This window comes from Mus caroli, unplaced genomic scaffold (assembly GCF_978045245.1).
Source record: "Mus caroli unplaced genomic scaffold, Mus_caroli_1 scaffold_4, whole genome shotgun sequence".
NCBI classification, from domain to species: domain Eukaryota; kingdom Metazoa; phylum Chordata; class Mammalia; order Rodentia; family Muridae; genus Mus; species Mus caroli.
This window is the reverse complement of record NW_028227259.1, coordinates 20,366,242-20,389,566: the sequence shown is the minus strand read 5'-3', so window position 1 is coordinate 20,389,566 and position 23,325 is coordinate 20,366,242. Positions and strand designations below refer to the sequence as shown.

The following is a 23,325-nucleotide window of genomic DNA, read 5'->3' as shown; positions in this document are numbered from 1 at the left end:
TGAGTGTTTATGCTTGCAAACTACAGATCTGCCTTGAGGTGGTCACATCTGCTAACATTACTGAGGACATTTGTAAATTTTTACTTAGTGAGAAAGATAGCATGTCCTCAAAAATAGACCTCATCCAACCTGCTTCTATGATGTGGAATACCTTGGGATCATCAGTCTAACACTCAGCATTCCAGAGACCGAGGCAGTTTATCTCATGTTTCCTGAGATAAAGAGGGCTACAAGAGTGAGAGACATATGGATCCATGTGCATCCCTCCTCCTCCCGGTCTTCCTGGTCCACCCAGTCCTCCCGATCCTCCTGCTCTATGCTTACTGCCCACCCTTCTGATTTCTTTCTGTTCACATGTTATGACATCCTGCATCGAGGTCTCGGGGGCCTCGGAATATGCTAATTGTACTGCCAGAGAACCTTGCTTCCATCTCACCTGCCAAATATTTATTATTCAAACTTTGAATGTAGTATCATTTCACGAAGCACGCCTTGGGGCTGATGTGCAGCTCACTGGGAGAGGATCTGCCTATCACACTCAGGAAAGGTCCTGTATTCAGGTTCAGTACTGAAGAATTAACATATCTTCTCTGACCCACCAGTCTGATGAGATCAAGCCTACCACAAAGTACACACACAACAACGTGCAGTCTGTTATAAATCACTTCCTAAACATATAATTTTCAGGAAATGGGGGGTAAATAATTAAAAGATACCTTTAACTCCTTAAAGACAAGTTTCATGAGGGCAAGAACAGCATTATGTTCTGCATGCTGCTGTATGGATGACCAGAACTCTCTTCACATTTATACAAGGAATAAGAATTGCAAAGCAGCTGAGAAACTGAGCTGCTCTCTCCCTTTTTCACATAAATCTCTAGTGTTAATGTTCTAGCCTCTCAAACACCATGTCTGAGTTTGTAAGAGTTTCCTATTGGGATTATCAAGTCCACCTGCATCTAAGCCGTTTCTTATTGCACTGATGCAAGAATTCTAAAAACAAACCAACAAACAAACACCAAACCAGTTGGACCCTTGATAAATTACTATCCAAAATGCCTATAAACATTCAAACTGCTCAATTCCTAGGGTAATGATTCTCCGGTTTTTACTACGTATTTCTATTTTATAATAATACTCACTGGAAAGCAAGAATTTAATAATGAACGAGAACATAATTATATCTTAGAGTAACATCAAGAGAATTGTGTGTGTGTGTGTGGTATTTCAAGCTAGCTCAAATAACTTCCTGTTTGATTGTAATTACTCTAACAACAGTGTACTCTGATACAAAAAGAAATTGCCAAGAGTAGACTGGAAGACACTTCATAATGAAAAGATTGGTTTCAAAATTAAACTAGAAAAGCTCCTGTTGCTATATTAGACATATATACAAAACAAAATTAGTTGGTGTTACTTTGTGTGGATATATATATCAAATCTATTCTTTGGGAAGAGAAACTTTACACTAGAGAAAAAAAAAAAAAAAAAAACAGGGACTCCCTACTAAAGCTTGAGAGCCAAGCTTGGGGACAGAACTCAAGCTGCCAGCAGCTGTCACTTTATTTTTCGTACACCCAGCACTATGATACCTGACCTGCATCAACTGGTAATGGACCAATATATTTTCTTTAGAGTACAGACTTAAGATGACTCGTAATCTCTATAAGTCCATTAAGGCAACTGATGCATGATGAGGAACCTACAGCGCTTTAGTCCAATGGAAAAGGACATTCACTTAATCCCCAAAGAATTCTTTTTCCTATAACTCAAGGAGAATCAAGTCCTGAAATCCGAGACCTTCCTGAACCACGCTGATTACAGAATGGTGGAGGAGCATGTGCTTGCACAAGCCTGCCAGAGAGGAAGTGTGCACCCCATCAAGCCCACAGAGGAGATGCGAAATACACAGATGCTTGGTAGTAGACAAAAAGTACAGTGAGCTCACTGACCTGAATAGCTAATGCGTGTGAGGGAGGACCAAACATTTTCTCCATCCGTTTATTAGATTTGTGTGGCTCCTTTGTGTGTTGAGAAGAAGGGAGAGGGTGGGGAAGGAGGGTGGGCATTTTAAAAGCACTTTGGCAAGGATGTAATCAAATCTCTTCAAGTTTCTGGCAAGATGATGATATGTTTCAGCTTCATTACTCTTGCTCATAAAATTTCACATTTTCTCCAGATGCAGATAAATGTATATGTAGGCCTAAGATGGGCTGGAGAATGGAGCATGTGTCTGCCGTGTGCACAGCAGCAACATATTTCAGACATAATGGCTTGGAAGCCACTATGCTCCCCTGTACCGAACAATGCACCATTTAACTTCTGTAGAGAACAAAGCCGGGCTAAAAATAGACACACGAACAAATGGTTGAGAATATAGGGCATCCATTGCAGGCACATGGACTTCTTTGGAAGAATGGAAATTTTCTTTAGAGAATAATTGAGACTCATCTGAGCCAATTACATCTCCACATTACAACTTACTAAATACAACTGTCAAAGGAGATGTTATTGAAGTACTAGAGTCAGAAAAATTACATTTTAATTCCTCCACTATTATTGTTTCCAGGGAGCTCTGGACTTTGGTGGATAAAAACACAAATCCTACTACCAGGCTTCTTGACTCCAAATTCTTAGACCAGTGTGTCCAACTCTGTGTCAGTTTCTTCACATGCAGACTGAAGATAACAAAGAAAAGACTACTTAATGAATGTGCAAAACCTGCCCACTAGTATCCAGTACATAGCACGTACTTGCACTACTCCAACTATAGTGAGTTCTTTCATTATTCCTCAGTCCAGTTATTACTATTACTGTCAGGTCAAGATGTATCTTAGGTCAATATTAAGACAACAGGAACTCTGTAGTAGTAACATCAGCATTATAATAAGTATTAACTGGTAAAATACATAATTTGGGGGAATGTAAAACAAGAAAATAGTCTTTTTGTTTCCCTGGCAAGGTATTTCTATGTAGCCCTCGATGACCTGGAACCCACTATGTAGACCAGGCTGGCCCAAAATCACAGAGAGCCTCATCTATCTGCTGGGATTAAAGGGGTATGCCACCATAGCTGCCCTAACCATCATGCAATACCATTGAGAACAAGAGTTTCATTTACTGGAGAAAACATGCTAACAGTAGCCTCTCTGTGGGAGCACAATGGGATTATATTAGGTAGAAAAAGCCATTAACTCTCCCAATCCACTAGCAATAAATAACTGGACTCATACTTACCCCCAAACCAAGACTTAGTTTGAAGCCTGAGTTATTAGAAAGTCAATTAAAGTTTACTTTTCCTACAGGACACCACTATATAGTGAATTATGAGCCAAGAAGAATCAGTGCCCCAAGATTCTAATTCACTGATCAACAAAACTGTTTAGTCCAGCGATACTTTAATTCAGGATTTTAAAATACCTTTGGAAAATAACATGGTTCTTGCACCAGTGGCTGAGAAAACTGAGTGTTCCTTTGAGTTCGATTCATCCGTTCAAACATCAATGTTTTAAAAATGAGTGTCAGGTCAAGCCCACAGGACCCAAAGAACAAGGCTTCCAGGACCAGCCCTATTTGCCATTAAGAGTGTTTCTGAATAAAAAGATACTAGAATTCAACCCCTCTGCCACCTACCATGAAGTTCAATTCAATTATTTATTTATTAAATGGTCATAAATTAAACCTACTTTACATTTGTCATTTGGAAAGTGTACATCTCATTCTTATAGAATCATTCTAACTGGTACACACACACACACACACACACACACACACACACTCACACGTAATGATAGGCAGACTGATGCATGTCTGCAATCCCAGCACTGGGAAGATGAAGGTAAGCAGAGTAGACATTTAATACCAACCTCAGTCACATACTGAGTGCAAGGCCAGCCAGAGTCACATGAGCCTCAGTTTCAAAAATTTTAAAGAAAAATAATTTTTTTTCCTAAGAGCCAAGTGTATTAGCTCATGCTTCTGATCCCATCACTTGGGAAGCAGAAGTAGTAGACTCTTAACCACTCCTAAATTGAGATCCACTTGGGCCACATGGTGAGAGGTCCAGGTTACCGTGAGCTACATAGTGAGGCCTTGTCTTGATAAAGGGGACAGGGATAGGAGAGTAAGGCGGAAGGGGAATTGGGGAGTGATAACTAATAATAAGAATTTTTTTAAAGCCATATCGAAACTTGCTATCTCATAACCTTTTGTATACGTATGCATTCATTTAAATGATTTTAATTAAACTTACCCCACCCAGGGGATAATGCAGCTCCCAGAAGCCAAGAATAACCAAATGAAAAGCCCAGGGTCAGGGGTGAGCTACTCTTCTTAAGCTGTTGGCCAGAGCTGTCCCACACACTGCCAAAACAATACAGGCCATTGCTTTTGTCTTTAGTTCCCACCAGAACTTGATGGGAAGGCCCTATTGCTGAAGTCATCACAGACTTTGGTCTTAGTATAGAGAGAAATCAAGTTGCTACTGACTAGAAGATTTTTTTCTGATTTCATAAAACCAGAATGTGCCTCTCTTAAATGGAAAACAATGTTCATTTACATATCGTTTTGTTTTTCCACTACACTTGCTCAATCATTAGCCCACCACAGTAATCTGAAGATTTTCTATTCTAAATTCAGGTGGGGCACGTGGCTAGACATGTCATGACTTGAATCTCCCATAGCCCAACATGTCTTCTCTCCTGCAAAAAAGGTTCTGCTCTCAGAATTCAAGTTCAGTACTAAGAGTGTTCAACCCAAATCTTCCACAAAGTGCAGCTTAAAAAAAATGTCACTACAGATTCCAATACATGGTAGCTACCAAATTGTCCTATCATTGCTTCATTAATTATTTGAAAGCATTTTATATTCTTTGCACACCTATACATTGTTAAAGAATTTATGCTACAGGGTTGGGGACATAGGTCAGTACAGAGAGCACCTCCAAGGACTGAGGATCTTTGGTTGGCATTCGCTACCAGCCAGCCTTAAAAATGCACGTCTCTGAACTTCTCCCACTTGGATGGCCACCTCCCTATCTCCACACAGCCCAGGATTTAAATTTAAGCTTAAGTAACAGCCTCTATAAATAGATCCATTTTTTATTCCTTTCTACAATCATCTCGCATATCCAGCCCGTATGACTAAGTGACTCTTAAGGTGACTAATTATTACCCAAGAGTCTGGAAAAGCTACTGCATTTAGGATTCTAGACAAGAAAACAAGGGTCTCAAATACAGGATAAAGTTGTAAGTAAAAGAGGTACCTTGGAAAAGGAGGGTGTTTGGTGTGTTTTTTAAGAGAAAGAGAGGGACAGAGAGAGACACTGAGAGGCATGTAATGAGGTTTATTACGCAAAGCATGAAGGCACACACAACAGGAGAATGTATCAGGAAAACTGCCCAATGCCAGCCTAAGCTACATGGTAAAGCCGGTAAGAAAGAGATGAGAGAAAGAAAAGGAAGAAGAGGGTAGGGAAGGGAGATAGGTCAAGGGAGAGGAGGGTAGGGTTGAAGAGTATAGTCTGGCCTAGATCACTGGGCATTGCATCTCAAAGGCAGCTTTCAAAGTCCAAGATACACTGAAAAGTACTTGAGAAAAAGACCTATGTCTGCTTACAATAGACACAATGGGGAGGATGCCTCTATGTTAACACATGCAGCAAAAGTCACTTTACACCAGAGTCCAGTTTCTCCTTCCTACTTAATGGCTTACTTACTGTTCTTGACCAGCATTCTGAAGGATTAGAGTGGTTTTGAGAATCCAATGTCTAAGACAAGCAAAAGCTGACTGACTCCTGTGTTGTTCTTTTGTGCTGTAACAAATTTGTTTCTAAGATGCACTGACAGTTTAATACCTAAGTTTGTACTTCCTAGGGTCAAAAGAAATAATTCAAGCTTGGGGTTTTTTTGTTTGTTTTGTTTTGTTTTTGTACTATTCAATTATATAAGACAATCTCAGTGAAATTTGAGTTGCATATAAAAGGATAAATGATCCTGTCATTACATTTTAAAAAGTAGAAATAATAAGATGTCATGAAAGAATGATGCCTTTGAACCGAATTCTATCATTTATGAAAACTGGTTGTATTTGGCTTAACAAAGATGTCTACAACACTGCATTTCTTTTTCACAAATAAAACACCTTAAGATACATGTCTAAAATACTATTCCTTCAGCACATGGGAAGCTTTTGAACTGCTGGAAGGTTGGGAACTGGGTTTCTTGGAGATAGAGAAACCTTACGAGCTGTGGAGATGATGGGCAGTTCTCTATCAGTGCTGCTTAGGTTCATGGGAAATACAAAGTGAGGATGATGCCGGCTTTCCTAACAGTCACCACATTTATGTTTTTCTAAATGATTTCTCACAACTGTCCTTACAGTATCTTTTTACTGTCACTTATTCATTAAAGAATACAAAACAAAAAAAAATTGGGTAAGATTCCAAGGAAAAAAGAAATGAGCTGGAAATCTGATTTAGGAAAATGAATGCTAAAGGAATTTAGCAATGCTGGCACCTTCAGGAAGATCATAGTATGCCAAAGAGGAGATATTTAATGGTGGGACAGAAAGATGGCTCTATGGAAAAGGCAATTGCTGCCAAGACTGATTATCTGAGTTCAGTCCCAAGACCCCAGAGGGTGGAGTGAGAGAACGGAGTGCTTTGTACAAGTCATCTTGTACCTCCAATGCACTCAGGCATGGGGATGTATGCAACCACACACATACCACAACACAGAGAGAGAGAGAGAGAGAGAGAGAGAGAGAGAGAGAGAGAGAGCGCAAACAAACAGTCAAACAAAACCCAGAAACCACAGTAACAAAGCCTGTGACTTAAAACCAGCAAAGTGTGTGGTTTGGAATGTGCTATCTGTCACTCCTCAATGCTTCCATTTCCCTCTCTCCCAAATCCACAGTTGCCATTCTGCACATTCAAGACTGAAAACTTCCTTCCTGTGATCCTAATGCATAAGTGCTTTCCATTTCCTGGTGCCAGTAATTTGAGCTCTTGCAAGGCTGAAGCGAGATGACTGAGGTGCGCTTAAGGCCAGTCCAGACTACAGAGTGTCTTTTTCAAAGAAAACAAAACTATGAAAATATATGCACATAAATGCACACATCTACACAATTCTTCATACAAGTCAACATTGGATGAGCTTGGACTTAAACTCCAATGCGGTACGTCACTTTGTATCCTGTCTTGCTTCACTCATTCTTGTACCCCTTATACAAAGAAGATAATACGTATCTCTAAGGAACATTTATATTGAGTATGTGAGGCAGGGAGCATTATGTCTCTAACAAATGGCAGCTATCATTATTTATAAGGGAAAACAATTTAATCGGAACACAGGTGTAAACATAAAAGAATTAAATAAGTTCCTATCAAATGTAAAAAAACAAAACCTATACTCTACACACAGGGTTACAGTCAGGCCTTCATTTATACTTACTGTGAGGGGGCTGTGTGCTTTGGTGTGTGTGAGTGTACACACACTTGAATGCTGTGCTGGTAAAGGCCAGAGGCATTGATGTGGGGAATCTTCTGTAATCACTTTCACCTTCTCTTTAAGACAAAATCTAAGACTCATGAATATGGAGCTGAACAATTCGGTTACATTTCGCTGGCCACCCGCCCCAGAAATCATCTCATCGGATGGACCACAAGTGTGTGCCTCCAGCCTGGCTTTTCACCTAGGTTCTGGGGATCAGAACTCAAGGTCTCAGGCTTTCAATGGTAGCTATGTAACTGACTGAGCCATCTCCCTCACTCCTGGAACTTAGTTTTGAAATAAATTAAATAAATAAATAAATGTTAAAGATGAAAATTTTGTCTTATTAAAAGAATAAAAATATGTATCACTTTTGTACATAAGGATATTTTATAGCCTTGGAGGGAGAAGATATCAAAGCAGCTATAACAGAACTTGAAAGTCAAGATTGTGCAAAAGAATTCAGTAAAACCTAAAAGGCCCTAAAGGCAAAATCAACTGTTCTGTTAAAGATAATCACCAAGGTGCATTTTACTTGCCCTAATGTAAAATTATAGTCAACACTAAAATCCAGACAATGAGAAACTGTATAAGATAAACAATTTTCTTTCCTCAAGTAAATTATAAAGAGCAAAATGATAAGCTTGAGACACTTTAAAGGCAAATAGACAAAACTAAACTAGACAGAAGCTTTGGTCAGGGAACTATAAATGACAGTGCTAAGAGGGTGGGCTCCCCAGGGAGGGGATGTGTGTGGGGCAGGCTCCCCAGTGAGGGTGAAAGGGGGGCTGTGCAGGCTCCCCAGTAAGGGTGGACTCAGGGGAGGGGGATTCACCAGTGAGGGTGGTCTGGGGGGGCAGGCTCCCCAGTGAGGGTGGTCTCCTGGTACAGGAGCTGGGCGAGCCAGGGGCAGGGCAGGGGGCTTGGAGGGGGGATAGGGCAAAGCAACACGTGGGCTCATGAGCTTGTGTGCTCGCTGACCAGGCTCTACAGCTCAAATTGGATGGAAGTTATAAGGTGACTCATTGGTCCTTATCTGGTTTTATGTACATCTCTGTCTTTGAACTACATATTTTAACATTTTTAAATTAAAATTAAGGACTTAAAGATTTACCAAAGCAGTAATTTCATTTTTATGTGAATGTACACCTCTCTGCCCATTCATGTTCATACCCCAGATCACACATACTACCCTTGATTTTACACTGATTGTTGTACGACAACTGAGCAGAGACTTTTTAGAGTCTGACTTGTAGGCATTCATTGAGTCAGGTACAGTTTTCATTTAAGGATCACAGCTCAATTGGTAGAAAGCACATCTAGCAAGCACGAAGTCTGGACCCCAAACAAGATACCCCACAAAGGAAGGAAATTTTACTTACTTTGTTCTCCACGACCTTGCCTCCATGTTCAATCTGTCTCTCTACATAACCTGAAGACAGCAACTCGCTACAACAACGAAAGAGAAATGGCAATTAAAGAGGATCCTGCTATTGACGATAACTCAGTAACACCTTGTCAAGCATGTTCGAGGTCCTGGGCTTGACCCCCAGTGTTTTGGGATGGGAGTGGGGGTGGGTTAGCCTAGAATAGATATCCCATTTGAAAACTTGCATCAAGTTCACACATATCGATCGCCTTTAATAATTGTTTAATTCATATTTTTAACAAAATCAACATTTTACAGAAAGGGAAAGAGGAAGGAAGGAAGGAAGGAAGGAAGGAAGGAAGGAAGGAAGGAAGGAAGGAAGGAAGGAAGGAAGGAAGGGGGCAGGGAGGGAGGGAATATGCTAGACAGCTAGGGCTTCTACAAAGATAGAAGCTGAACTGCTCCTCCACCTGTGATCCCATGGTGGAGCACAGGCAATTCCCCCGCCCAGCACTGGGGGAAGGAAACTACAGACACATGATTCCTTTTTCAAGAGACTTTAGTCTTGGTTTCTTTTTGTTTTGTTTTGTTTTGTTTTGTTTTGTTTTGTTTTGTTTTGTTTTGTTTTGTTTTGTTTTTTCTTGTTTTGTTTTCTTTTACTACAGCTTTCTATCAAAAATTTTGCCTCTTATCATTTTTATGTATCATATATGTTTTTTCCTCACAAATTATTAGTCTACTATACACAGAAAAAGAAAGAGCAAAGAAAATGAGAACAATGGGCCGGCAAGATGGCTCGGTGGGTAATGACACTGGTGCCAACCTGCCAACCTAACTTCAGTCCTGGCATTCACATAGTGGAAGTAAACAACTGACTCTCCCAAGTTGTCCTGTGCCCTCCATGTGCAGACACACAAGCGCTACAGACACACAAATAAACACGAGAAAGGAAAAGCAAAACATTGTAACCATTTAGATGCTGGTTTTTCTCACAGTCTGCTCTGCAACCTTCTCGTATGATTGGATGTACATGTAATTAGTTATCTATTTGTTTAGTTCAGTTTATGTGTATTGGTGCTTCACCTGCATGTGTGTCTGTGTACTAATAGATACAGTGCCCATGGAGGCCAGAAGAGAATGAAAGAGCTCATGAATCTCGACTTAGAGTTGTGGCCCGCCATGTGGGTGTTGGGGATTGGATACAGGTCCTTTACAAGAGCATCCAGTGTTCTTATCTGCTGAGCCATCTTACATAAGGGAACCTACTACTATAGAAGCTTTCTGAAATACATGCCTGTACAAAATGAATTTAGATAGAGTTAAATAAAATGGCAGGAAAGAATGACCCAAATGGACATCACATGCTACCAAAAACAATCCCCAGGACCAAGAATGGGTTCTATCCTTTTCGGTCATTGTCGAAGGAGTTCTTGGTGTTGGGATTTTGTACCTGAAAACATCACAGGCTATTGACAATGCTATTGGTTACTCTCTACAACCTGTTGCTGAAGACATCACATATATGTCATTAGACAGGGGAAATTTGAGCTTAGAATCTACTAGAAGCTTCATCCCTATTGACTAGCATTCGTAGTGCTAGGGGAAATTGATACATGCTACAAAGGGGGACAGGTACTCTGACTCTCCCAGACGCCTGCCCACTTCCGGGATTGCACTCTCCTGTTAGCTCTAGGGGAGACCTCACTAAGGTGTGTCAGGTGGTATGTTGCAGGTTTTAAAAAAGCCTAAAAAGTTAATTAAGCTATAAGGACATTTGTCATCTTATTAGAAATTTCAGGACTATAAGTCAATTTTTAGTGAACACTGACCACTTTTAAATGAATAAACTTGAGCCTTAAAATATGTATATAAAAACGTTTGCAATATGTCAAGTATGTATGGGTAGGTAGTAGGCAAATTGTGTTATATGTAGGCAGAATTCACAGAATGACATAGGATAGGATAGGGAGGTTTTCGGAGGGGAAATGGGGAAAGGGGATAAAACTTGAAATGTAAATAAAGAAAATATCTAATTAAATTTTTAAAAAAGAAAGGGAATAGGCTTTAGAAAAACAACAGTCGTAGCACTAGTAGTAATGATCTTAGTTCCTCAAAAACAAATTTGAAGCCTTCCGAGTTTTCAAATGTCAAGGGAATATTTTCACTTGGATTATAAAATCTAAGCGATAAGACAGTATGAATCACAGCAAGACTAATTACAGCGAAGAAAAACCCTCTGCTCAGGAATTTCGCAGCCTTTCCAATCAAGCATCCATAGCTACTTGCACTGCTTGAAAAGGCGCCATGTAACTTACTCCACAAACAGTTCATACAATTCTGTTTTTCTTTGCTTGTACTCTTGTGAAAGTATGCTAAGTATTGTTATTTTAATGATTAGGCAGGAAAATCTTCTGTCAAAAACATCTCTGATATTTTGATGCTTTGATAATCTTGATTTCAATCAATCCACTACCTATTCACTAATTTGGATTTTCAAGTATTTTCTCTAGAATTCTCAGTTGAAATGTTTTGATTGCTTTTTTTTTCATTTTAGATTTATTTAATTTATAGGAGGGTTTTGCCTTTATATGAGGGCATGTACCACATGAATGCCAGGTGCCCATGAGATCAGAATACAGTACAGGATCTCTGGGATGACTGTGAGACACCATATGGTGTTGGCAATTGAACCTAAGACCTCTGCAAGAACAAGGCTGTACCTACTGAGCCCCTTATTGGGAATGTTCATTGCTGTTTACCTCTGTCTTGTCCTCTTAATCAGTTAATATTCTTGGATAATCAGGATAATCACCTATTCCTACATACTATAAACTTCCTCATGCCCCTTTCTCTTGTACTGTGTTGTAACTTTGCAATGGCCCTATCAAACTTCAACAATTACACTTACCTTCTCCACAGGCCAGAGCCTTGCTCCCCAACACAGTATCAGAGTGTCCCTAGGTTGTATTATGAGTACAGTTACCTACCGTCCCTCAGCATAACACACGATGCTCAGGAGTCCTTTATGTTTTTATTAACTTTACTCTGAGAAGATCTTTCCAGATTTCTCTCCCTTCAATCTTCAAAAGAGTGGTGGTGACTCCCAAGTGATCTCATGTTTCCAGTCTACATACAGTCTTGTTAGTAGACAGTGTTCACTAGATTCCAAACATATGACTCTCCTAAGGAACAATTAACTGTATATTCAAAATATGTCCTGGCAATAGCTTTGTGATAACAAAAACCAGCAGACACTACCTTGCCCAAGTATCACATTAACCAAACCACCCAGGAATGGACTAAGATTCTTACACTTTGAAGCGCTGTGCTAAGGACACACAGCTTCCAATATGCTCACTGGAGTTGCCCAAGAAACAAATGAACTAACTGGCTTGGCCATCATTTTCCAAGAAACAGCCTCAAGGCAACTACCAAGCCTAAGGCACCATCCCTACAATGTGTCCTTGGGGCTAAGATTAAGTCAAGGATAAGAAGATTGGGTGCTAAAACCTCAGAAAGACTTTAGGCTGCTTCTTCAAGACCATATATCAAGAGAAAAGCCTTTCTAAGACTCACAAGGAACCCGATTACTCCCCTAAACAGGAAAGTTTTTAGGGATTCTCCACTCAGTGAGAGAGATCAAACCTAGGTCTTCATGCCTTCAAAACAAGGGCTGACCCATTCCATTCCCCAGCCCTAAAAGAATCATGTAAGTATGAATCATAGATAGGATCATAAAACTGTTATTAAGAATCTTGAAGGCATGTCTCACAGAGCCTAAGCTGCAGGGAGCTATCTCAAAAAGATGTTTACAAAAGTTTTGATTAATAGGGTAAATTCAAATAAGATACACATGAAGGTCACCAAATTAAAAATAGTATTACTAGAATACTAGCTTGAATCATAACCAGTCATTTAAAACACTTTATAGTCAGAAACTGGGCCTAGAAAGATATACATAAGCTGGCAATGACCCTGGCAATGGGCAAAGAGACACCGTGCTGGTCATGTTGTTCTTCTATCAGCCAGGGGCAGAGCAGATGGCAGTCCTATGTTTATCCTAGCTTGATGCCTGGCTTGGTGGCCAAATCTATTTCATGCCTAGGACACATAAAAATTCAATCAAATCCCAAGTGGCACAGGAAAAGGAAGATAGACAGAGACTTGTATTTTACTATGCCACACAGTGCTAGTAGAGAACAATGACCAGGCAGCACAGTGGGGTTGGCCCTGGACAGGGGTGTGAGAGAGCTGACTCCCAAAATTAGGAAAGCTACCCAGAGGGTCAGGAGCCTAGGAGAGCTAGACCTCCCCAACAACAAACAGCTGTGGCACTCAGAAAGTAAACCCTGCCCCTCACCTGGACAGTATGGCAGAGCTGACTCTGGTGGTGGGCACAAGTGAGCGGGTTCCATGCACATCATCACACTTCTGCCCTTAGGTGGCATAGGTGTGAGCATCCCCTCCACCTGTAGCAGTTGTGAGAGCTGGGCAAGAGGGTGGGAGAGCAGCCCTGCCCCCTCACTGGCTGAAGTACTCAAAAGAGCAGGCCCTGCACTTCACCTGGACAACACAATGGAGCTGACAAAGGCATGGGTGAGCCAGCCCCAAGGGTGTTAAAACAAGAGTTGGCCCAGTGCCTTGTAGGCTGAAGCATTTGGGAGAATGTGCCCTTGCCTTGACTGGAAAGCACAGTGCAGCTAGCTGGCTCTGAAGGGGTGGATGTGGCTGAGCCAGCCCCAAGGGCTGACCCTGCCTCCTACTGATGGCAACAATGAGTGGCCTGGCCAGAGCAGTGCTGGAGAACTCTCCCTGGTGGTGCAGATAAGGGAAAACAATGGGCTAACCAGCTCAGCTACCACCCAGCCCTCTGAGATGGGCCACCTCAAAATCTGTATTATCTGTGAATGGTTGGAATTTGTGAAGGAAAAACAAAAACAAAAAAACAAAAAACAGTCTTGCTGTTCAAAGGCTACAGGATCTCCATGCCAGAGCCTAACAACAGGATAACTGGGAGGAATCCTAATGAAGATCCAATATTGATGGTGTCGCGGAAGCCAGAGGTCTTGAACAAGACTCATTGCAAAGAACATTTGTAAGCGAAGATGTGTGGACAGAGGGATATACTGTGGCATACTACAGCTTGAGCGAATAGATGTTTTTCTATGCATTGGGTTTTTTGTTTGTTTGTTTGCTCCTCTGTGTGTGTGTGTGTGTGTGTGTGTGTATTTTGTTCGTGGGGTAGTTTGCGAGAGCGAAGGGTAGATACAAGAGAATGGGGAGATGTACAGGGCTGGGGTGCATGACGTGGAACTCACAAAGAATCAACAAAAAGTCGTAAAATATGTAAGCTAAAATCTAGGCCACTTCTTACATTAAAAAATGATGATCAGAGAATAAAGCTAAAAACCACAAAAACCATTCCCAAAAAAGAGACAAAACTTTAATCAATCATTCCCAGTTAAGCACAGTGGTGCATATTCCTAATTGCAGCCTTGGGAGGCTGAGGCAAGAGGACAGAGTTCAAGGCCAACTTGGGTTATATAGTAAGACTCATTCTCCAAAACAAACAAACAATAAATAAATATCAAGACTCAAATAAAATACATTTTCTTTTGCCAGAACAGGGGGACCAGGTGACAGTCCTCTCAGTCTTAGTGGCTTTTGGGTTTGTCCTCTTTGCACTATTTGAACAGGATTGGCTTTTGCATTCATCTTGTCCTTATCAACCTTCGTCTTGGGATTATATGGAAGGAATAACTTACTTTAGGTTCAATGTTCATACCTAAGTTACCTTAGAAGCCTTCATGACACCGAGACTTGAGCCAAAGGTTGAGAACATGACCCTTGAACTTTATTCCGATGCTATAATGGAATGAAAAATTGAGTCCCTCCTATATAGGTTGACACTAGAAGTCTGTTGTGTCCAACAGATGCTATTGATTAAAGAGGCCTCTTTTCTTTCCACTCCTCTCTAGCTGCGGGTGAGGTCCTCTCCTCCCATAGCTGAGCTGGCTCTTAGCTCAGTTGGAAAAAGGGATCCCCTGCATCATCTGTGCTGCACAGCTTCTATTATGGAAACTCACTTGGAAATCTCGTTTTTCAGTCATACCACTATGACGTCAGGAAACCCAAGCAACAACCAAAACCATGCACAAGACACAGAGTCAATTCCTCACCAACAGCACCACCTGCATTCCCACTGGCACTGCTTTCTAAGCACACAGCTGAGGTCATTTTGGATTCTAGAAACGGTAGTGTCCGGGCTGGCACCACATGAAGTCCATCTGCATGGTCAATGCACAGAACCATGCAAAGTAATAAACTCCAAGGCATAGGCTGCTCATGCATTTGAGTAACTCACACTTAGTAACTGCTATATTACAGAAAATCAATATATTTTATTTAGAGTAACTGCCAAATACTTGAGAAAAAATCACTTGGGATAATATGAATATAAAAGAACAACAAAATTTCCAAGATGATTATAAGCCATATAGTATAGGGGTCACAATGAAGATCACAAACATCATTAGATGTTTAGCTATAAAAAGGTTATTGGAACGACTTATGGAAACTTTAAGAACCTAATTTTAATTTGCTTAAATACTAAGCTGAGAACGTTTTAAAGTACTTTGACCTTACTTTTTATTCTGTGCATCTTCTGCCAATCCTTATCAAATCACCTTCTCTCTTGTGTATTTCTTTTTCTTGCTCCTTTTAAGCAAGAATAATCAACTAGACATTTCCTGGGAGATAACTATCTAGCTGAGAATCCTACTAGACAAAAGCAAGAGGCAGTCCCTGGGCCTTTGTAGCACCAAGAGTTAATTACCCATTCTACAACTCAGTCTTATGGCAAAGTTGGTATCTATTTCCTCAGTACATAATAACCAGTGTTTAAAAATCCTGTTTTGTTTACGAGACATGAAATTGAAACTACAAAATTGAAACTATAAAAGCTTATGTGTGACAATTTTGGATGTGAGTTTCATTTTATTACTTACCAATCTGTAAATATGAAAAGCTCTCTCATTTGTGCAATTGCAAGGGAATTTCTGGGTAACACTGTGCTAAAAGGTGAGTCTACTTTAGTTACTGTGGTAAGTTGAGTAGGTAGACTCATTCAAATGTTTGGTCCTCAGTTGATAGAACTATTTAGGAGAGATTAGAAAGTGTGGACTTGTTGGAGGAGCTTTGTCACCAGGGATAGGATTTATAGTTTCAGAAACCCACACCGGTTCTGTCAGTGCCTGTCTCTGTCTCTCCCTCTCCCTCTTTCTTCCTCCTTACTTCTTTCCCGCCCTCCTTCTCTCTCTTTCTACTTCCAACTTGCAAATCAGATGTGAGCTCTCAGCTACTGCTCCAATGCCATGCCTGCCTGTAAGAAGGCCATGTCCCCCAGCACAGTACTCATGGACTAATCCTCTGAAACTGTAGGCATGTCTCCAACTAAACACTATCTTTCATGCGATGTCTTAGTTGTGGTGTCTCTTCACAACAATGGGACAATAACTGAGATGATTATGCTCTACTAAGTCAAAATCTGATGAAAATTATCAGTGAGCTTTCAGTGTATACATAAGGAATAAATATGCTTAGCAAACATTGAGATGTGCACTATCATTAATGTTAGATCTTATTTATAGACTCCTTTTTTTCTAATAAAGACAAGATTTCTAAGTCTAGCTTTGCAGTAGGGTCACAGGACTGTAAGGGGAAAGCCTAGTCACATTCACATTTACAAAATCAGAACCTCCTAGATTTACATACCATAAAACATCACCAAACATGAAAGTATAATTGAACTATCAGCTTACAAATACCCTGGTAAGTCTATTAGCATATAATGCTCTGTTGCATGTTCTGATTGTTGTAGCTCATTGCCACTTTGACAATCAAGGATACCAGGGAACACACAACAGAAAAGCAATGAAAAGGAGCACTGGGTGGCATGTATGACATTCAACCAAGGGAGACACGAGCCTCTCCAACACTGCCAAATCTAGGACTAACTTGATTATTCTAAGGACACTTAACTATTTTCAACATGGGCTTTGGGATTCAAACTCAGGCCACCATGCTAATTCAGCAAGCACTTTACCAACTAAGGCATTGCCCCAGTCCCATTTTTTGTTTTTAATTTTTTATTAGTTCATTGAGAACTTAATAAAATGTATTTTGATTATACTCACCCTTTCTCCATCAACTCTTCCCAGATCCATACTCTTCCCCAACTACCTTTGTGTCATTTTCTTTTCTCTTTTTTTAACCCATGAAGACCAATTTGTGCAGCCCAGATATTCTTGCATATATGGTCTACTACTAGTCAACACACCCTTAGAGAAAACTTAACTTTTTCTTCTCCCAACAACTAACAATGGTTAACAGCTCTGCATCCAGGAATGAAATTTTATCTCCATCTCCACACTCCATGCTGGGATTTGGTTTTTTTTGGACCCAAAAAAGACTTGTGTGTGAGTGCTGTTGACAACTTCTGTGTGGCTTTGCCCTCTGTGTCAAGAAGACACGATTTACTTAGCGTCATCCACCACAGCTGGCTCTTATGATCTTTATATTCCCTCTTCTTCAATGATCCCTATGCCTTGGAGAGAATGGTCCAGCATAGATGTGTTACTCAGGGCTCAGCATTCTGAAGTCTCCTATTTTCTATATCCTGGCCAGTTGTGGGTCTCTGTCTCATCTACTGTAAATAAGAGATTACCCGAGAACTGAGAGATGCAGTGTTCTACTCATATAATAAGCAGTTAGGAGCCAGTTTAATAGTGTGTCTATTTAATAACACAATAGTAGTAGCTTCTTCCTTAGGGTCCATGGCCAGTCTAGCCACAGGGCCTTGGCCTGGTAATGGTGTCAGGTATAGGTTTCATCTCTTGGATCATGGATTAACTTCACGCATAAGGTGCTTGGGTGCTCCTATGGTATTCCTTTCACTGTTGCACCAGTGGGCATGGCAGTCCCGTCAATGTTTTAGGTCACAGGTTTCATAGATGGGTAAAATTGGCGATTATTTTTCTCTTTTGGTAGCTTGCTAAGGACCTTCTAGCACTATCAAAGCTAGCCAGGAGGGCTGAAACTTGTAGGTCTATAATAGGTTGATTCCTCCAAGTTCTTATGATTCAAGTATGCAATGTCTTCAGTAACAGAGCCGTACTGTTAAGTTCTAGAGGGTAACCAAATACACTATTAATACCCTAGACCTTTTTTTGTTGTCCTTTGGGGTTTTGTTGTTGTTGATGATGGTTTGGTTTGGTTTGGTTTGGTTTGGGTTTATTGTTTGTTTATTTGTTGTTTTTTGTTTTTTTTTCTTCTATATCAGATGCAGAGTATCTGGAGGGTAGTCTAGTACTTTGGCAATGGCCTGTACAGATCTTGGGGGGTCTATGGGCCCTCACAAGCTAACAACTTCATCAAAAGAAGCAACCCATTCTCAGTACTATATACTCTCTGGTGTCTAGTAGCAGCACTGCTACCTGGTTCTAGGATAACTTTACATATATATATGTGTGTGTGTGTGTGTGTGTGTCTGTGTATGTGTGTGTGTGTGTATGTGTGTGTGTGTATGTGTATATGTATGTATATATATACATATATATAATATGTGTATGTATATATATGTGTATATATATATATACACACACATGTATGCAGAATAGTTATTCCAAATATACTACTATGCTATTAGTAAATGGATATAGTGTGAAATATATATACATATATGTATATTTATTTAGAAGTTTCTACATATGATTTTTTGAAATGTCTTTAGTATTATTTAACCCTCTCTATATTCCCTTCTCTACCTTGCTCTCCTCCCCATCTGAATTTAACCCTTCCTATCCCACTAATCCTTTTACCGCTTCTTCATCTTTTATTGAAAATAAGTCCTTTTCTCATATAATAAGTCCTTCTCATAGCTCATAGTTTCCCTTTTCTCTCCTCCTCCTAGTTCTTCCCTCCATTCTCTCCATTAGAGATGCATTCCATTTCTGCCTCTCACTAGAAAAGAATAGGCTTTTATGAGATAACAGACAAATATGACAAAACGTAACAAAGCAAGATATCACATGGAAGTTGGATACAACAACACAACAGGAGGAAAAGAGTCCCAAGAGCAGGCACAGGGGTCAGAGATTCACTCCTTCTCAGTCAGGAGTAGGACTAACTTTAAGAAGAAAATGCCAAACCTATGTCAAGATTTACCTAGCTTTCCCATTCATGTTCTAGAAGTAAGAGATTTGGTTATAAAAATGAGCCAGATATGGTAGGGTATGCCAATAATCTTAGAACTTGTAAAGAGTGGCAGGAAGATCATGAGTTCAAACTTCCCAATGCATATTCTAGAAGTAAGAGATTTAGGTATTAAAATGAGCCAGATGTGGTAGGATAAGCCAGTAATCTTAGTACTTAAAAAGCAGAGACAGGAAGATCATGAGTTCAAGGCCAGCACAATACACAGTGAGGTCTTAAAAATAAAGAAAAAGACTGAACTAAGAATGGTTCAAATTAACTACATTTGCTGATAATTACTATCTTTTATAACACTCTGATAGTAAGGCAAATCTCTTTACCTCATCATCAGAAATGAAGAAGAGCCATGCATTCAAAGTAAAACTGCACCCACAGCTTCCCTTCACCTTCCCAATCTTACATGACCTCATAAGTAAATGTCAGGTATGGACTCCAAACCTGGCAAGATCCATGGCAAGAGAGCACCACCACCACTTGCAGCTTCATCTTCTCCGTCTCCTTTAGAATCCCAAAGGCTAATCTAACCAGGCCCTTTATATCAGTTTATGCCAGTTACCTTAGGAAGCTCCCATCGCCAACTCTCTAATCTCTATCTGGCTTTGTCTCCTCCCACAACTCAGCTGCTTCACAGTCATGATGCCTTCTGGAATTCACACATGGCTATCCACAGAATCCATCCCTTAGCTGCAACTTTTGTTTTTGTTCTTTTCTTCATCATCTTGTTCTCAGAAGCAGCACTGCAGAGTTTCTTGAGTAGGAGCTGTATAACTTTGCTAATGGGGGTCTGGTGGTAGAGGGAGAATATGTCTGTTTCTCATTTTCAGTTGAGCAATTTTTCCTCATTCCACTAAAACTTACCTCTTTTTTTTATGCCATGCATCAGACTATACTGTCACACATCCTGTAGTCTCTGGTTTCCAGTCACTTCCCCTCACTTTCTCAAAGTTTCAGTTTTGGTTCAGGATCACACTGTCCAACATCACTCCTATTTTACGTTCTGGAGATTTTTGGTATCTACTTAAGTCACCATTCAAATTAACAACTTAATCTCATCCAGTGAGATTGGATATCATTCCCTAGTAGCCATAGTAATAACTTTAACCTTCCAGTTATAGTATTATCTGCTTTAATACTCTCTACTTCTTTTTTACCATGTTCATTTATTTGAGCTTTATTTTCATTTCATGCTTTAAACTTTTATGCATGTCTGTGAGTGAGTGAGTGAGTGTGTGTGTGTGTGTGTGTGTGTGTGTACACTATGTGAATGCCTAGTGCCCAAGAAGTCCAAAAGAGGGTGGACAATTTCCTAGAACTGAAGTTACAAATAGATGTAAGCCAACATGAGGATTGTAGAAACCAAACCCAGGTCCTCTGAAAGGGTAACAAGTGCTCTTAACCACTGAGCCATCTTTCCAGCACCTATTCCAGCTTTCTTAACACACCATTTCAAAACTTTGAGTGCAATAGAACTTCTAAGCCATTGGGTTTACTACCATTCTATCATTCCTCATGCTTTTGTTCAAGTGAGAGTCAGTCTCAGCATTCACTACCTTGCAAACCCATCACTTGACATATGACATTCCCCAGACTGAACCAATACTGATGAAAACAAGTCCTGGGTCTATTCGAGGCCTACCAGTACAGCTAAATGAAACTAATAGCAGCTCAAGGTGTTTCTTCACATATAATAACTATAAGCAAGCCGTAAAAACTGCCTGGCACTCACACCCTACAGCAGTTTGTAGAACACCCACCGGTGTCCCAGCATATCCCATGTCTTCATTTCTCTCCTCAAACCTTCAACATCTACCTTCCCCCATCCATTTTCAAAGATTATTTCTTGCTTGTTGTATCATGAAGGGAAAACAAATACAGATGTATAAGTTGCATAGACCCCCATCACTGCATCCCTATACGTCCTATGCTCAGCCTTCCCTACTGTTAATGATTAGCTCTCTAGTTATCTAAAGCTAATCCATTGCACCGCTCTTGCTCATATACCTAATTCATCCATTCTTGTCTACTCAGAAAGCACCAGAAATCCTTCCCTCTCCTGGGATTTGAAAAAATTGTTAGATCTTTCCTATCACTGTATAAATTTTTATGTCTCTTATTTAGAAAAAAACCATTCATTTGTATGATTTTTCCTTTCAAAGCCTGCTCTTATCAAACTCACTAATCATCTACAAATGCCTTATGATCCATGATCAATGTGCTCATCTTATCTGACCCATAAGGAGCACCTGCCACTGCTGAGCACCCTTCTGCTTAAATTCCTACCATCCACAGTTGCTTGTTTTTCTCTTCTTCCTGCTTCCCAACCTCCTTTGCTGGTTTCTAAACTCTAAATACTTGATTACACAGCTACACACTAGGGTTGAGTCCTTCACACAGCTACACACCAGGGCTCAGTCCTTCACACAGCTACACACCAGGGCTCAGTACTTCACACAGCTACACACCAGGGCTCAGTCCTTCACACAGCCTCACACTAGGGCTCAGTCCTTCACACAGCTAGCCACTAGGGCTGAGTCCTTGCTTCTACTATTTTTTTTTCATTTCCTTGATAATTTCATCTAAAAGTTTCTCTTTTTGTTTTTATGAAAATGTCCATACTTAAAACTCTAGTTAAAATTCTCCTCTGAACAACAGAATCAATGTTTCCACTAGTTTATCATATGTATGTGTACCACACTTAAACATATCCAAACCTGAACCCTGAACCAATCTTGTGTAACAAATACGATTTTCTTACATCCATTCCATCTCCATAAATAACTTATCAAACTCCTCTTGTTAAGAACTATGGAATGGCCACTGGCTCTTCAATTCCTCTTACTTCCTCATATCTAATGGTCAGAGATGTCTGTCAATTCCATTTTCAAAATATGTCCCAAAGTCCTTCCAAAGTGTGTCCATTGCATTGCCTTGAGTGGTCATGATACCATACTTGGTTTATTACAACACTTAAGGTCTATTCTGTCCATTTGTCAATGGTATCATTATCTTTATGAAGAATATAACAGTCACTGAGAATACACATAATTGGCATCATTATACAATGTTAATGATAGTTCATTATTTCCTTCTTTAGAGAAAATGATCTTTCAAATTTTAGTATAAAAAATTTAAACTTATATTTTACACCCAATAGTCTAATAAAAAATAGATAAACAATATTTGTATGACTTTTATAAATAATTATTATTAGAAAACAAAATGTTGACAAAACTATTAAGGAACTGCAACATCTATAAATACTGCGGGTGTAGCTGCACAAAACTTTCAGAGAGCAGTTCAACAATAAATAGCTTGGCTTCTATGAATTTTACCTAAAGAAATTATTGCAAATGTGTATAAATGTTTAGCTCTAAAGACTGACAATATAATATCACAGAGAAAGTCTGGAAAAGGCAGACAGGAAATTAAATAAGATACAAAACTTACAATCCCCCAAGAACAGTGGCCTCAGGCATCTAAAGCACAACTATGGTGATTGTGAAGTCAGACTTGACTGTATTAAGAACAGGCCAGCCTAAGCTATGGACCAAGATGCTCTCTCAAAATAGCAATCAGGACAAAACTTACAATTATACTTCTGGCACTATTGTTCCATATAAGCCAGTAAAGGATGTTTAACCACACCTGGCAGTGATCCACCATTATTCTATCACCTGAAAAGCAGGAGGGACAGGAGGTCAAGGCCATCTGTAAGTCTGAGGCCAGTTGGCTGTAGGAAACACTGTCTTTTAATAACAAATACTTGTAACGTCTTCTTAAAGAAAGTACCACATGTTGCAAAAGAGAGAAAATATATGTATACGTGAAGAAAAACAGAAGCAAACAATGAAATGCTAGCAGGCGTTTTCCCTGGGTAGTAAAATCACTGATTTATAAATTTCATTTGTTCTATGTCTGCAGAGTTTCCGAATATTTCATAATAAACTCATATTACAGTTATAATAAGAAAATCAGAATTTTAAGTTCACAGTACCGTAATTCCAACGTTATTTGGTAAATTATTTTCCATCCATTTGGCAGAAAATAACAATTAAGGAACACCTGAATAAAACTTCATACTAGGGCTGGCGAGATGTCTCAATAGCTAAGAGCACTTGCTGCTCATTCAGCAGACCTGAATTCAGTTCCCAGCACCTACATGGCCACTCACAACCACTAGTGAATCCAGTTCCAG

At 39.9% G+C, this 23,325-nt stretch overlaps 1 protein-coding gene and 1 non-coding gene across 12 annotated transcripts in view; one reads left to right on the top strand and one right to left on the bottom strand.

Annotated features, from left to right (window-relative positions):
- The window catches only part of LOC147004975 (protein DBF4 homolog A-like), a 161,945-nt gene that overhangs the window by 88,850 nt on the left and 49,770 nt on the right, over window positions 1–23,325 (bottom strand). For 9 of the 11 annotated variants that reach the window (XM_085836482.1, XM_085836483.1, XM_085836485.1 and 6 more), the window contains one exon: window positions 8,872–8,938. In XM_085836482.1, coding sequence (XP_085692608.1) covers window positions 8,872–8,938 — 67 coding nt within the window. Of the gene's footprint in view, window positions 1–7,450; window positions 7,730–8,871; window positions 8,939–23,325 lie in introns of those variants that run through there. The other 2 variants (XM_085836486.1, XM_085836487.1) reach the window with 1 other exon arrangement.
- Window positions 12,829–12,972, top strand: LOC147004976 (small nucleolar RNA SNORA48). Its single transcript, XR_015047056.1, has one exon. It is a non-coding gene; the product is annotated as a small nucleolar RNA SNORA48 (small nucleolar RNA).